Source organism: Barbatula barbatula, assembly GCF_947034865.1.
Source record: "Barbatula barbatula genome assembly, chromosome: 20".
Taxonomy (NCBI): domain Eukaryota; kingdom Metazoa; phylum Chordata; class Actinopteri; order Cypriniformes; family Nemacheilidae; genus Barbatula; species Barbatula barbatula.
Window position 1 is genome coordinate 523871 of NC_136783.1, and position 17427 is coordinate 541297.

The following is a 17427-nucleotide window of genomic DNA, read 5'->3' on the forward strand; positions in this document are numbered from 1 at the left end:
CTGTGAAAAAACGGTAATATTCCGGCAGCTGGGGCGCCAAAAAATTACCGTAAAATAACGGAAAAAAACAATCTCGTAAAAATACAGTAATTTTCCATAATAAAATAACAGATTGTATTTTTAATATCACATTAGATCGTATGTAATTATTGGGCTATTTAATGTTTAAAAAAGGACACCTTTAAAAAACAATTGAATTACCTATAAATACAGTTGAACGCTGCTTTAATACAAATAATCTGGCTTAAAATTATGGAAAAGTGCCACTATTATTTGAGTTTTATAATATAATTTTATGTAAAAATCCTGTTATTTAATAAAAAATTAATGTAATAAAGTGATACATCACCCACAAAACATTTGATTTAACTTTAAAAAAAATGTCAAAATACTTTTGTAAAACAGATAATAAGCTTTATATTTACAACAATCTACCCTTAATTTTAGATCATATCAAGTGTATTATAGGTTTTTACATGGACATTTACGTATAAATCCTGTATATTTAATTGATTTTTAATGTGGAAAAAAATGCATACTCTGCCATAAATACAATGAATTTGAGTATAATTACAGGAATATACCATTAATTTTAGACTTTATAAAGCATATGATGAGTATTTATATGTCATTTTACATAATCTTCAATGTTAAATAAGCATACTTTGCCATAAAAACAATGGATTCGCCTTTAAAAAGAAAAGCAAATGCTGTTATTAAACAAGTATGTGTTAGTAAAATTAGAGCAATCTACCATTAATTTTAGAGCATATTAAGTATCATGACTTGTTTTATGCAATTGTACATACAAATCATGTATATTTAATTTATCTTTAATGTTAAAAAAGCATACTTTGCCATAAAAACAATGGATTTACCTTTGTTTTAAATGTCCAAATACTGTCAAAGAAATACCGATTATAGCAACATTCTGCTGACAATTTTGTCAAATATAAACACTGCTATAACAATAATAATAATAATAATAATAACAACAACTTAACGTATATATTTATACACATTCAACCTGCAAATGTAATGGACAAGTTCAAAAACTATCGAGCTATAACAGAGTGGTTAAATGACAAATTATAAAAAGATTTAGCTTAACAATAACAGCTCTCAGAAACTACCAGGACACAGTTACTACTGTTCAACATTTATTTTATTCTGTTGACCAACAGATCAGAATTGAAAACAGTTGCTGCTCTAGCAACAAACTTGCTTACAAAGCTTAACGTGGCATGGCTACATACTGCTAGCAGTCCAACAATTGGCTGCTTGTGGGCAAAAGTTCAAGAACAGTTTACAGTAGAGCTGGGCAATATATATCGATATTATATCGATATCGTGATATGAGACTAGACATCGTCTTAGATTTTGGATATCGTAATATGGCCTAAGTGTCTTTTTCTGGTTTTAAAGTCTGCATTACAGTAAGGTGATGTCATTTTCTGAGCTTCTGAACCAGACTGTTGTAACTGTTCTATGATTTGCCTTTACCCACTTAGTAACTATATCTACATTACTGATGATTATTTATCAAAAATGTCATTGTGTAAATATTTAATGAAAGCACCAATAGTCAACACTACAATATTGTTGCAGTATCGATAGAAGTATTTGGTCAAAAATATTGTGTTATGCTTGCTTCCACTGTTATTGCAGTAACTTAACTGAAGGTACTGGAGTAGCTTACAATTTTCAAGAAGTAACTTCGTCCAGTACTGTGAACCAATTCTATACTTAAAATATGGTTACAATGTGTACCTAGTATTCATCTGGGTCACAGTGGTACTATCTGACAACAATTAAAGAACACTCAAGAATACAGTAGTGAGACCAACATGAACTGTGCATGAGAAAGAACTAGGGACATTGGATTGCAATGGCCTCCCTTCTGAAAAGTGTTTCTTTTTACTCCCTCCATTCATAGTCCGCAATTTTTGTTATCAAGGAAAGAACCTTTGGACTGACCGCCAGCTGCTTTCTGGTAGCATTCTTCTCCACTTTCGATCCCTTGTCTGGGTTGATCTTGAAAAGGCATCTATGAAGTGAAACACATCAAACAATGTCAGTAATAAAATGTGGACTCCTGCGTAATATACTTTATATCTTGACATGAGGACGAATCAGGAACAAATTGGAAAACATACGTATGTGCCAAATTCAACATTTGGATGTATTATGTAAAAAAGAAAAAAACGGCACAATGTGAGAATTCACCTGTCAAATTCATATTAAAAAAAGAAGGCACCAAAGGTGTGAGGTATGTATCGTCTACGCTAATATCTAAATTATTGTTTTAACAATGAGCAGACATTATCAAGTATGCTACTTCACTCACTTTTTCAAAAACTATATTTTAAAAAAAGAAACTCCAAAAAAAAAAGCATGTATTTGCTGAAAAATTCCTCACTCAAGTCAAAAATGTCTGCAAAAACAGCAGCAGGAGATAAAACACAGACAGCATCAGCATATAGATGGATATAGGTCCTTCCAGAAAAATGCTGAGTTTTTTTGTGATTGTTGCAGGCAAAAATCCTTGATTATGCGGCACGTTTTCTTGAAAAATGTGATGGAATATGCGGGATATTTATGCAATTTTATGCGATGAAATTGCGGGAACGTGCAAAAACTGCGGTTTCATCATGGCTTCATCACGGGGTTTGCAGCTTTTAGATGATGTTCACGTCGCGCAATTACGTAACTTCATAACGTTCCCATGGCAACAGGGGAAAATGGCTGCTCATGTGAAGTAAAAACAACATTTTTCAACTTTCTGCTGAGATATATGCGACTTTTTTGCAATGAAAAATGCGGGGATTATGAAATCATGCAAGCCCCGCATATTTTGCGCGGAAATCTGCATAAATATGCGGACTTTGGCTGATTATGCATTGAATTATGCAATCGCATAATCACGTTTTTCTGGAGGGAGTGATATATTTCAGATAGCACAGAGAGGAGGCATACTGGCACAATACTGGCCACTGTAACTTAAAGTATTATAATATAAAGTGGCTTATTGTAGACCTGCTGCTCACTGTGCTGCTGAGGCACACAAGGCCCACACAATGCCCACACCCACACACACAAGGCCCACACCCACACACGGCACACACCTCAGCTCAGCTGAAACTAGAGGGGAGGAGGCATAAGCTTTACTATCAGACTATCACCTCTTGATATAAAAAGTAGAATAACCACACAAGATGGGCCGGGTTAGCTTGTTAGCATGCTAACTTCAGTAAATGTCTCTGCAATACAATACATAGATGTCTTTAACATGACATTATAACTCTTAGACTCTCTTATTCTGTTGATAAGGTTAGTTAATTGTTTTCCCCACTACACTTTAGACATATAGTACCTTTTAAGAAGTTTATTAATACACACTCTACGGTTGAGAAAATGTAGTGAAAAAGACAAAGGCTATGACAACAGTCAAAGTTGTAAAATCCTGTCCTGTGCAAGGTTCTTTTATTAAATTGCATTATATTGTAAAGGGGTAACTATTTTTCTGGTCATTCTATATCTGTTTTGATATTTAAAATGGACTTCTGTTTTCTTACCTCTGCAAGAACTCCAATGTTGCTCCTTGGGTGTCACGGTGTCGTGCCGGATCGAGACAGACGAGAATGCAGGCATACAAAAAACGGGAAACTTTTAATCACTAACATAGACTGGTACACAAAACGCAAGACAATCAATAACTGACAATGGGAAAAACGGAAACACAGAGTATAAATAGTCTTTGATAACGAACAATGATGGCTGGCAGGTGCGGGAACAGCGTGATCACAAATGACGGACAGGTGCGGGATAGTGAATATAAGTCCATGGGGAAAAACCGGCAGGGAAACGGACGGGAGTGTTACAGTACACCCCCCTCCCCAAAGGCGCGTCCTCGCGCCAACGAAACACCAGGGAGGGGGGGTGGGCAGCTGAGAGACTCGTGCGGGACATACAGACTAGTACGGGACAGGGAGTCTCTCAGCTGGCTTCCCCCTGGCTTGGGGTCAGGAGGCTTGGGCTCGGGCTGTGGGTCCGGAGGCTTGGGCTCGGGCTGAGGGTCCGGAGGCTTGGGCTCGGGCTGAGGGTCCGGAGGCTTGGGTTCGGGCTGAGGGTCCGGAGGCTTGGGCTCGGGCTGAGGGTCCGGCGGCTTGGACTCGGGCTGAGGGTCCGGCGGCTTGGACACGGGCTGAGGGTCCGGCGGCTTGGGTTCGGGCTGAGGGTCCGGCGGCTTGGACTCGGGCTGAGGGTCCGGCGGCTTGGACTCGGGCTGAGGGTCCGGCGGCTTGGACTCGGGCTGAGGGTCCGGCGGCTTGGACTCGGGCTGAGGGTCCGGCGGCTTGGACTCGGGCTGAGGGTCCGGCGGCTTGGACTCGGGCTGAGGGTCCGGCGGCTTGGACTCGGGGCTATCCGGGGCCATGGAACGACTGGTGGGTGCCGGGCTCCCCGGATAGGCAATGTGCACCCCCCCAAAAAACATTTGGGTTGGCCCCTGGGGTTCCTTGGGCTCTGGAGAGGGCTCGGGCACGGGTTCGGAGGCCTGGTGAGGCTCGGGCACGGGTTCGGAGGCCTGGTGAGGCTCGGGCACGGGTTCGGAGGCCTGGTGAGGCTCGGGCACGGGTTCGGAGGCCTGGTGAGGCTCGGGCACGGGTTCGGAGGCCTGGTGAGGCTCGGGCACGGGTACGGAGGCCTGGTGAGGCTCGGGCACGGGTACGGAGGCCTGGTGAGGCTCGGGCACGGGTACGGAGGCCTGGTGAGGCTCGGGCACGGGTACGGAGGCCTGGTGAGGCTCGGGCACGGGTACGGAGGCCTGGTGAGGCTCGGGCACGGAGGCCTGGTGAGGCTCGGGCACGGGTTCGGAGGCCTGGTGAGGCTCGGGCACGGCTTCGGAGGCCTGGTGAGGCTCGGGCACGGGTACGGAGGCCTGGTGAGGCTCGGTCACGGGTACGGAGGCCTGGTGAGGCTCGGGCACGGGTGTGCCTCGGGGCGCTGGCACGGGTGTGCATCGGGGCGCTGGCACGGGTGTGCATCGGGGCGCTGGCACGGGTGTGCATCGGGGCGCTGGCACGGGTGTGCATCGGGGCGCTGGCACGGGTGTGCATCGGGGCGCTGGCACGGGTGTGCATCGGGGCGCTGGCACGGGAGTGCTTCGGGGCGCTGGCACGGGAGTGCTTCGGGGCGCTGGCACGGGAGTGCTTCGGGGCGCTGGCACGGGAGTGCTTCGGGGCGCTGGCACGGGAGTGCTTCGGGGCGCTGGCACGGGAGTGCATCGGGGCGCTGGCACGGGGGTGCATCGGGGCACTGGCTCGGAACACCAGAGGGAATCCAACTCCCGGAGTGCCTCTGGTGCGATCAGGACCGGTAGCTGTGCCTGGGAAGGCCGGGGATTTTGACCCTCACGGCCTTCCATATTCCGCTGCTGCGGAATCTCAGGAGCGCACTCGCGCTGCTTGCGCTGTAGTGCCCGCCGACGTGGATGGCGCCGACGGGACTTCGTGGAGGAGTGAGGCGCGGTCCCGGAGTGAGTCAGAACAACCCCCACGCGGATGACCGGTACCGGACGCGAACCGCTCAAGCCACCGTCCAGCTCCCCAACGCGGTCCACGGATTCCTCCCCCGGGAGAACCTGATTGATCAACTCCTCCAGGGGAAGGTCGTCCGCGTACGGGAGCAGAACGGCGGCGAGCAGGTCGTCGTCCAGACCGGTCAAAAACACACGGTTAAGTGTGGGATTGTCCCAACCCACCCGGTAACACACCTCAACAAACTCCTCCACATACCTCTCCAGTGGCCGTCCGTCTTGAAGAAGACCCACCAGCTGGTCCACTGGAGAGACGTAGATGTAATCCATACTGGGTCAGTTATTCTGTCACGGTGTCGTGCCGGATCGAGACAGACGAGAATGCAGGCATACAAAAAACGGGAAACTTTTAATCACTAACATAGACTGGTACACAAAACGCAAGACAATCAATAACTGACAATGGGAAAAACGGAAACACAGAGTATAAATAGTCTTTGATAACGAACAATGATGGCTGGCAGGTGCGGGAACAGCGTGATCACAAATGACGGACAGGTGCGGGATAGTGAATATAAGTCCATGGGGAAAAACCGGCAGGGAAACGGACGGGAGTGTTACATTGGGCTGCTGGGTAAGAGATGTTCAGGCAGTAGTACGTGGCAAACATCAACACAAGAGCATCAGTGAAGGCATTGATGTGACCATTCACAATGGTCTGGTCCACAGAAAGCATGAAGTACTCTGCTTCCAAAGGAGAGCTTCCTGTTGTAAACATACAAAAGACAGGGGATCAGTTTTTTTGTGACAAACTGTGCTCAAAGACCATAAAGTCCAGTAATTATTCAATAAGTTTGTAAAGTTAAATTATATTTAACGAAAACACACAAAAAACACATGAAAAAACATCAAATTTCATGCCTGCAAACAAAAAAATTAAGCATGCATATGTCCCAAGTTTTGTTGTGTGTGCTGCAGGCATGGAATTCCAACTTTGTTTATATATTAAAATACAATTATGCTGGTCAGTAAAACTATTGGAAATCATTTGTCTGTACTGTTTTTTTTAAATAGGGTTTGTTGTAGTTTTTAAAAGTATCCACCTGAAAAAATCTCACCCCCTCTCTAAAGTCCTCCCTACAAAGCCAATCCCCCAAAACACGTTATATTTTTGTGTCAGAGCATCCGCTCTGATTATGTAAGCAATAAAGTCCAAAATATAATAACCCTTTCTAAGAAATAGTTCAGATTTTGTGACATATGGTGGTATGAGTCATTGTTTGACATATCAATGTATAAACAGTTCGGGACACAGAACTGTGTGTGCTATAGATGGAGACTTCACAGGTAGGCAGTATCTAGTCAGAAATAAGCTGCATATGAATCAAATAAATGCAAGCTGCTGGCTTACTGATCAACCTTGTCTACATGACTGTAGCCTGAGCAAATGTCCATAATTAATTTTGCTACCAGTGTATAATCCATGCCCTCAGAGGAAGAAGGCAAAAAAGAAGAACTGCACCTTTAATAACCAATAGTAAATTATAATAATAGTATAATTAGATAACTAGGTCAGAAAACGAAAATATTCAAATTTACCACACACAACAATGCATGGCGTACTTGGAAGTTCAGCACAGTCCACTTCAGAGGGCAGGGTTGTCTGATCCAGTTTATGGAACATCTGGTCCTCTTCCTCATTGAAATATTTAACAAGTAGTTGAAGAAACCCAGCAGCATTGACATCTGCAACATTCTTGCTTGAGGTGTCCATTTCTCTGAAGATGGTCTCCATCTTCCCTGTCTTGTCACTGGTCTTGAGGTATGAAATAACCCTGGCATATTTGTTTTCTATGGCTTTCTCATCAATGTCCATGCCTGTAAGCTCTTTAAAATGAGTCTTCATGCCAGTTATTTCAAATAAATATGGCCAATCGTTTGTCAAATCAGAGGTCTCAATTCCATTGATAATGTCTTTTCTCTGAGTGAAGAAGGTGGCCCTCATCATTCTCTCAATACCTTTGGTGTCACGGCATCTTTCTTTGTACATTTTCTTTAACTGTTCTTGTGCATGCTTCTGGGATTCCAGTGTTTCATCAGTTGGTAGACGCATTGGTTGCCAATTTATGCATCCATAGGTGTCTAGTCTTCTTTTCCTGGGTGGGGTATCCTCTCCTTCACTGGTGCTAGTAAGTTGTCTCTTTAAGGAAAGTGGAGTACTTCCTCTCCTCAAGTTATCCACCCTACTGATCATCTGTTTTGTGAGTGAGTCATATCCACTGCCCACAATTTCACCTTCAATGACATCAGTGAATGCCACAGGATACACCTTTGCCATCTTTCTTGCGATCTCACTGAGGTGTTTCTTCCCGGGTGTTGGGCATATTGTTAAGATTTCACTGATAATCAGCCGTATCATTTCAAGTCTCTCACTCTTTGTTGGTCGCTTCCCTTCTTCTAATTTTCTGATGAGCTCAGATGGCAACTTCTTCCAAGGAATTTCAAAACTGAAATGCCAGCTGTTGTCAGACGGTCGACGAGGTGTGCAACCCATACTTGAACTAGATGTTGACCTTGGTGAATTTGAACTTGCTGAGCTGTAGCCACCTGAAAGGTTACAGATGAAAATATGATGATACAACATGCACTGTAAAGCCAAACAATGTCATACCAATTTTTGGTGGATTAGTTTGTTTTTTAACCAATCACAGTAAATTACACAAAATTATGTTATGTTTAGTTATGTAGTGGAGCAACACTGACATGGTCCCTTTTTATTTTTTATTATTAATAGTTAATGGCCATATGCAGAGAAGATGCATACTTGCTAAATAGTGAAACTCCAGACAATCAGACACTTTAAAATATTTTAAGAATAACGATCAGTGCAAAGACCAAAAAGTCACATTCTGTGCAATAGGCACGGACTCACCAGAAGGAAACATCTCATCAGGCTGTGTATGAGGACTGTCACAGGACTGTTGGTTGCTGGGAAGACTGTCCAACGCATCTCTTTGGCCTTAAAAGGACACACAATAGTTGAGTTATGTCTTGTTTAATAAGAACACCAGAAAAAGCATACACACAAACACATCTTTTTTTCTTAATATTAAAAGTTTCATTATGTACAAACACATACTTGTGGTTTTGAAATGGGAAATAAGTTTCCTTGCTTCCACTGGCTTCAGGACATGAAGAAGGTCACTCTCTTGAATGTAGTTTAAGTCTTCAAGGTCGTGAACTCCTAATTCTTCAAGAGCCTCAAGCAAAGGGTCAAGTTCTCTTAGTTTTGGGAGCGTTGAGGTAATGAAAGAGGAAAGACCACTCCGTTTATCCATAACTATACGGGAGAGAAGAGACACATTGATAGTTTTCTTTACTCTGTTTCAACAACGCTGTGTTTCAGTGAAATGACTCTTGTCCCAAAAAGCTTGTACTCAGGCAATGGATAGTAATCCAGTTTGAGCTCTCCTTTCATACACTTCATGGTTTGCCTTGCCTCTTTCACTTCATAAAGTCCAAACTCTGTTAAATATGACACAATATGAGGTGTAACAATGAAGTACACATGTTTCTCCTCCTTCACCAGTATGAGCTGAATTTGTCCGAATTCGGTTGACTCACCATGGCTCAGACAAAGAAAGAACCCCTTTCTGTATTGAGTGCCGTTCCACTGTACCTCTGTACTTGCCACAACATTGGGTTCCTTGACCAAAGTTTCTCCTACAGCAGTGCGCACTGCATTGTTGTACAGTTCAGCATGGAAAGGAGTGGAGTTCTTCACCACCAATGAAGGTGCAAAAAAAGAGCCTGAATGTAGGTATGCTTGTAGTAGCTGGTGGTTCCTGGCAAGTGTTTGACATACGTTTTTGAAATTTTGTGTTCTTCGCACACATCTTTTGAAGTACGAATGCTTGCTTTCGAACCTCATTGTCCACAACCGCATGAGTGGGCCAAGTTTCAGTATCAATGCAGGGTAGTGAGTGAGGTAATGGTGCTTTGGTTTCAGTTTGTGTGCAGGAAACATTTCTTTCCTTGCCTCTAGATAGTCACGTATCTGAACATTGAGCAGAGCAATCTGTGGTACTGATATTTTAGGGGCAGAAATTAATTCCACTACCTCTTTCAGTTGGACAGTCAGCTGCCATACTGGATTCTCCGTATCTGTGATCTTATCACCGATTATTAGAGGGAGAAGCCTCATCAAGGACCAGTTTTCTGCCACCTGGCCACCTAGTTTTACACCCTTTTCAGAAACTTCTGAGGGTGTAGAATTACCATCAGATCCCTGATAGCCAAACTGTCTGATCCTACGATTAAGTTGGGAATATGTGAAGAATTTCTTCACCTTGACAAAATAGTTGATGTAAATGGCAAGGTCGTATGCCACAACACCCTCAAACAAATCATGGCCAATACAAGGTGGGAGGCCTGGCTGGCAGACATGGAAAAATGCCAGAGAATTAAAGACAGAGTCAAATTTCAAACCTCTGACTTCATGTACATCATCATTGTGCAGCTCTTGCACAGTGGCATTGTAGTCTTGTACTGTGCGGATGGGTGCATTGTGATCAAAGTCATCTAGCTTATCTCTGGTAATGTGACAATACCGGCAGAAATAGCGTGATGTACTGAAGTTTTCTGTGAAGCCACCGATATTATGCGAACCCAAGTTATCACCAGCAATGCAAAAGAGTGTTGCTTTCACAGTGTTTCCATGTATATTCAGACCATTTGTCTCCAGTTCTCTGAGATCTGATAACAATGGAGAGAACACTTTCTCATGGCCAAAATGCTTGAAATCAGCTTCTCGACACAAGAGCAAAAGCTGCAAGTTGTCAATGGTGGATCGATGAAAAGGATCAAAGTTTGCAAGAGTGAAGTAGACCCCAAGCATCTTGTGTTTTTTCTTTGCAGAGCCAATGGGATTAACCACCTCGAAAGCATCTTGATACAGTATCACCTTTAAAGTGAGACCTGACTCTGAAAACAGAGGATTGGATTTGAATACAGATCCATCACACACATCGTTTAAAATAAGAGGAGCACTCTCATTCCCAGTTGTAGAACATTCTTCCCACACAGCAGGATCTTTTAACAGAGCTGTTAATGTATCTTTTATGGGAATGTACTGAGCATTTCGCTCCTTTCTGTTTTCATCAAACCCCAAAAAAACTGTCTGCGGATGCACATAGGCAAAATTCTCCTCAAAATATTGTTTTCTCTTGTACTCTGTAGAAAGTGCAGAGCTACAGGATGAATGCATATCTATGTCATCTAGGGTCTTCAAAACATCTTCAATTTCTGTCTCAGTTAGTTTAGTTTTCGCGTGAAGAGATACTTTAAGTTGATTCTTTGTGTGCTGCTGGCAAACACCACTGAGACTATTAATTTCTTCTACAATCAACTGTATTGTAGAGGAGGGGATAAGGTGCTTTGCTTGCAACTTCATGTAAAACATGCATAGATTTCTCATGTATAAACTCTTCATTTGCGCAGGATCCAGTGTAACCTCATCAGGCCCACCAAAAACTGCCCCTTCATCTGACTGGCTTTCAGCAACAGAAAACTGAGGCTCACTAGGAGCTGAAGGAAGACAGTATGCACCAGAGACATGAAGAGCTGTGGCGTGCTTGTGCTTTCTAGATAGGTGGGACGTTAAAGACGATTTCACTGAAAAAGTCTTATCACAGTTTTTGAATGGGCATTGTACCTCCTCTCTTTTTGAAGCATGAGATTTCAGGTGAGACAAAAGATCTTTCAGATCAAGCAACTCTTTCTTACAGTGAGTAAGTTCACATTTAAATGGTCCCTGCAAAGTTTCACATTGTGACACAGAAGACGCCTGCCGATGATGACGGTAAACATGGCATTTAAATGCATTATAATTTCTAAAGTGAGACTTGCAACCTGCTATGCAACATGCATACTGGTAATGAGCCTCATTTCTGTGTAGCCCTTGATGTTGTACATAACCTTTTAGGGTTTTCACAGAAATACCACACCTGTGACAAGTGTAATCTTTGAACATGGCAAAACACTCACCTCTTCAGATTACTTTGAGGTCAGCAAATCTGTTGAGAGACAGAAAAAAAAGTATTTGAGTGCATAGGCAATCTTAATTAAGAAATCTGCCAAAATAAAAAATGCATTGGAAAATATTGTGTGCTAGTAACGTTAGCTAAATAGGTAAAACAGTTAACACTAGCTAGCTATCTCAACCTAACGTTACATTATACTAGCTAATGAGCCAACACTTCACTCATAACGTTAGCTACCTAACGATACTGTAACGTTGCTTAATTTACTTCAAACTGTTAACCACGTTAACGTCAAGGTTGGTCACAAGTTACAGAATTAGCACGTCTGCCAAGCTGGAGTAAAGTCAAAGTTTGTAAATGATTAACAACCTAACATTTATGCTAACTAAAGTTACCAAGCTTGTGTTGGTAACGCTAACGTTAGTTATACAGTTTTATATGTCGGGCTTACGGACCTTGCAGTTCTTGTTTACATGCAGACTGTCAATGGTATCTTTTGCATTCGGAATTTTACACGCGTTGCACATAAAAGTCGCTCTCTTCCACACTGTCTCAAACACTATGACAACGTTAAACTGCCGCTCTCCTCTCTACCGGTCTCTACGCTGTATCCATGGATGTATTAAGAGGCTGTGTCCACCGCGCTTTCTAACGTAACCCCTCACACTCAAACGTTGCCGTTGTTCTTTAAAATGATTGGAAGTTTCACACGTTTAGAGTCACGTGTCCCAAAATCTCCTGCTCCCGTCTTTGCCATAGGTTGCTGAGAGTTGTCTTTGAAGTTGACCCGCTGTCTGCACCTGGCAGATCCGTTAACGACTCTGAATTATTTTCTACAGAATGGTTCCAGATTTTCAAGTCTATCGTGCTGTTTCATATATTTCCAAGATATTTCAATACAAGAAGTTGTTTGCAATTCCTCACATGGAAAAGTCTCTCCATGTGGTTGGATTTGAAAAGAAAAAAAAACAGTCTTCTTACTTTTAATGAAGAATTTTGTTGTTCCTGCAAAATATCCCAATTTCACTGTCCAGATTGGAATGTGAAGGCAGACAGACACATATGGAATTATACATTCTGAATATCAGAACATTATAGAATGCTTTAATGCTGTAACACACAAGATATGTTAAAATGTTCTGCTTGGGTTTTGTTTGTATCACATTCCTGTCTTTTTTCCCTGCATGGATTTTCATCTATTTTGTATACCAAGTAACTCAAGCACACACAGATACGCAAACTTGGCTCTAGAAAGTCATAACATATCAAATTGAATCAAGAAAGTGAGAAAGTCTTTGAATTGTACATGGAAGTTCACTGTCTGGGATACCACCATTTTGTATTAGCCGTTTATCAAACCTTAATACTTAAAAGTTTTATCTTTTAAATAAATGAAATATTTGTGAATATATGATACATTCTGATTGTGTTTTTAGACTTATGTGAAAAAAATACATTTTCTTCTTTGTGTGTATAATTACAGTGATTTTGGCTGTTTTAAATGATAAAAACTGCATTTTGGCAGTTTAATAATGCTTATAGACAGTTTAACAATGCGTATAGACATTTATACACTGATTAAAAAAGCAATTATTCATGGATTTTGTTTTGAAATGTCCATAATTTTACGAGTAAATTACAGAAAAAATACTTTTTGTTGCTGTTAATTGCCGCTAATTGTATCTACTTTTAGCAGTGTTTTTACAGTATTAAACTTAAATTTAACAGTTTTATCTTTTAAATAAAAAAACAATATTTGTGAAAATACGATACATTTAGAATGTATTTTAAAAGTCATTTTATGTAAAAAAACATATTTTTTCTTTAAAATAATGGAAATACTATGCTTATTCACAGCTACAGGTTTTTTCTGTTATTTTACACTAAACATTTAAATTCAAAATTTATTTTTGTAATTTATTGGTGTTTTCATGTATTTAAAAAATACGGAAATAATTTGTAAAATTAACAAGAAAAAGTATATAAAATTACAGATTTTTTTTACAGTGTACAATACAATACAATACAAATTGTATTTATATAGCACATTTAAAAACAACCAGTGTTGACCAAAGTGCTTGACAAGGCCAGAATAGACAAACAATAGAGTAAAAATAAGAAGCACATACAAATATTAATACAAGGAAAGGTCACTGAAAGCGGAAACACAATAGATGTACCCACATTTCTACAGACACAATCAATGCGCTACTTTTGCTTCTATTTTAGATAAATATATGTCCTATGCAAATAGCCATAGCAAAATTTAGAAAACAAACTGTTAATAATACATTATTTAATATTATAAATATATTTATAATATAAAATAGAGAGATTTATTTTCAATTTATATATTTTTTATATGTCATACGATAGGATACATTTGCATATGAATCTGTCAACTACCTATTCGTATTCATGTGTCTGTCATGATTCTGCCTAATCTTGTCTTGGTTTTCTGGTTTAGGGGCAGAATCATGACAGACCCACGTGTTTTATGTGGAGAGAAACATATTATGGTCAATCAGGACATAATATGTGTTCTCTCCAGTCTCGTCATTGGCCCCGCCCCTCTCGTTCCTAGTATTGCTTGCCTCCTGTGTCTCATTACCCACACCTGCCCATTGTTATCTCCTTTGTTAGTTTTCCTATAAGATGCCCTCATGTCTATTGTCTTGTTCGTTATACTTGTACCTGTTTCCCGTACATGTTTCCTGCCTTGTATGTAGTGTTCCTAGTTCATGTATGGTTTCAAAGTTCCTTGTTTGGTAGTCCTAGTTGTTTCTTTTTGCCCCCCTTGTGGGAAGTCTTTGTTTTCAGTTTTGCATCTTAGTTTTGTTAGTGTTTTCCCCCATCGAGGGTGTTTTTGTTCTTGTTATTATTATTAAAGTCCTTCGGTTAACCCCTTCATCCCTGTGTCTGCCTGCGCTTGGGTTCTCTTCCACAATCATAACAGTATCAGTCTTAAAGTTTGTTCTGGGGAAAGAGAAAGTTATACAGGTTTAAAATGACAAGATAAGTAAATGATGACACAAATTTCATCTTTGCATGAACTGTCACTTTAAGAATTACATCTCATTCAGATACTTTACATTTGTGGAAATCATTTAGGCTCCTTTTACTGGAAGCAGAACTCGAGAAAAATCATGGCTGTACCAGAGGTTGACTTCCAGGCTATGCAACAGAAGAAGCGAAGAATCTCGTAAGTTGCAAGAGGTTTCTGTTACCCCTCCTCACTGTTTTTATTTTCATATCAATCACCATAAAAGGCTTAACATGAGCATTGTCTCATTTAAAAGGCTGCGTCCTATGGAGGTCACAATTGTAGGCTGCATATGTCATATGTTTTATTTAAGATAAGCTGAAATGAGATGGCCATGATGATGAATGTATTAAATTCAACTTTATTGTCATAAAATTTGAATCTAATCTAATACATCATCGTGGCCATCTCTTATTATATGTAGCCTTCGAATGCGACATCTGAAGGATGCAGCCTTTAAAATAAAAACATTGGTCTAATATAACATATTGAAACACACTAAATGAAAGTGAGTTAAAGAGTGACATTCATCACTCTCAGTGAATTCACAGTTTGTCCAGACACCTTCATGTAACGAGTCTTTACCATTCCCACAGCATATACATTCCTAGTTATTTGGTATCTTTATTAACAATTAATATTTTCATGTTTCCTAGACGCAGAGATGATGAGGGTGGACTGGACAGTGTGTTCGAAAAAATTGAGGAGGTTGTTTTGGCTGCTCAGAGTTTAACTGGAGTGACTTCTGCTATCCAGGAACTCTCTGACATTGTCCATCAAAACAGGAAGACCACATTAGCACTCACTGAAGAACAGTCCAGTCCTTTACCTGTCTGGTTTGCAGAGGTTAGTTTTGTCCTTGAATAGATAAACAAATATTTATGTTTACTTTTGACAGGCGCTTTTTGTCCTGACTCAAGCAATACTTTTTTACCAGTATGTGTGTTAACCATGATAGTGTGATAGCATGTAGGGAATGACATTGATTTTTGTGATCTAGAAAGATCTTGATTTACTCTTTCTAAAATAGCTGTTGATCAGAGCACAGCTTTTTAAAATCTTTTATCAACTTTAAAAAAAAATCACATTTAGCTGTTTTTGTCATGCACTTTCAGAACTGTGTTATATATATCCACACTGACAGAAATTATGGAAGATCCTGTATATGCAGCATGCTGTGAGAGCTTGGTGGGATGTAGATCCTGCACTACTTTGTGGCAGCAGAACTCAGCATTGTGCCTGAAGTGTCGAGAGGATGATTTTTCCAGTAAGATTCACAGGGTCACTGTCCTTTCCGAAATAATAAATGTAGTTAAAGAACTAGCACAAAGAGATTAAATGTATTATTGCTGGAGTTATTATTTCCACAAAGCCTTTTTAGTGTTGTGTGATATGTAAAGGCAAAATGTTGTTTGTATTGTTGTTACAAGATCACAGAAACTTTTAAGTTGAGAAAATGTGTTGTTCATTGTATTGTACTAAAAACGTTAGAAATGTTGTAACATGTTATGACAGGCTCGTCTGTGAAATGCCACATTAGTTTAAAATGTATTTGCTGCTGTTGTTTTTCGAAAAATGTCAATTATAAAGTTCATTACCAGTTTGTTTACAATTTTGTCTGTTTTGTTTCCTAAATTCAGCAAAAATATGTTTTCCTGTGTAATATAGACATGATGAAAGCAAACAACGGCATTGGAATGGAATTTCTTTAATTAGTATTAAGATGGACAGTTGACACTTAAAGTTGCATTTACACAGAGCTTTCTCATTATATATTACACATTTAGGAACACCTCCTTTTTACATCAATTAGGTAGATCAAAGCATCCTTGAATGGACCATAGTTGTAATTCACAGCACTATCAAAAACAACAAAAAGATCAGGGTAATATTGTGCGAAGTGCTGTTCTGCTCGCACTCTTTCAACCTCAGAAAGAAAGGGGTCACTTCCGAATGAAGATGTTCTGGTAAGGGATGATCCCATGTCCCTGTCATACATGTCAGCTGCTACTGTTGCATCTGGTAGAATATGTGTCAGGCCTCGGGACTAGCACTTGTCTGTTTCGTCTATTGGTGTGTGTGTGTGAATGTTCATGTTTGTTAGGATTGCTTTGACAGCCGCGCGTTCTATCTGCGTGTTATGTGCCACACCTGCCGCCTCATTACTGCATGCATTTAGTTCATTGTTCGCACCTGGTGTTCATTTAGTCTGCCCTATTTAATCCTCACCTATTCACACTCCCTTTGTGCGATCGTTGTACTCAGTTCACAAACCCTGATTCTGTACTCCAGTTAAATGTATTCTTGTCTTTTCCTGTTCTGTCAGTTCGGATTATCGCGTCTAGCCCGAAGTGCTGGATACCTTGTCGACTGTGTGCGTGTCGTGTTGTGGATTACCTTTATCTTCGTTTTCCCTTGTTAGCCCAGTCTTCCCAAATCTACTGGATTTACTCCTGCCACCTCTGCGTCACCCGTAGCGGACATCGCCGCCTCCAAAAGGATTGCCGACGCTGCGCTCAGCTGTCTCCCCACTCGCTACTGCCGTCTTCGGCACACACGGGGTCTCGTTGAGGCTGCTTATTTCTGAAAGTTCATACGGCAACTTTGTCGTATCCAAAACAACGGAGGGAAAAAAAAAATCAAAGTACCAAAATAAAGAATACAATGAACTCAAAAAAGACTCATCAACTCCATCAACAAGGAAAGTCCAATATGTTCAACTCGTACATCCATCGACGTTGACTCACCAGAGTAACCAACACAAATAGGGCAAGGATGGGTCACACACACTTCAAACACCAAGCACA

The 17427-nt window shown here is 40.8% G+C and overlaps 1 protein-coding gene across 1 annotated transcript; it reads left to right on the forward strand.

Moving 5' to 3' along the window:
- Positions 1 to 14256: 14256 nt before the first annotated feature.
- LOC306909656 (uncharacterized protein) lies at positions 14257 to 16301 on the forward strand. Its single transcript, XM_079483613.1, has 3 exons — positions 14257 to 14779; positions 15277 to 15466; positions 15765 to 16301. The coding sequence occupies exons 1-3, from the start codon at positions 14724 to 14726 to the stop codon at positions 15861 to 15863; spliced, it is 345 nt and encodes a 114-aa protein (XP_079339739.1). The 5' UTR covers positions 14257 to 14723; the 3' UTR covers positions 15864 to 16301.
- The last annotated feature ends 1126 nt before the right edge of the window (positions 16302 to 17427 follow it).

Excerpts from the sequence above, each read along its gene's own strand:
- LOC306909656 (XM_079483613.1), top strand. The coding sequence starts at position 14,724 with ATGGCTGTACCAGAGGTTGACTTCCAGGCTATGCAACAGAAGAAGCGA. Across the intron at positions 14,780-15,276 it reads CAGAAGAAGCGAAGAATCTC|ACGCAGAGATGATGAGGGTG; the intron begins GTAAGTTGCAAG and ends CATGTTTCCTAG. Across the intron at positions 15,467-15,764 it reads TACCTGTCTGGTTTGCAGAG|AAATTATGGAAGATCCTGTA; the intron begins GTTAGTTTTGTC and ends CCACACTGACAG.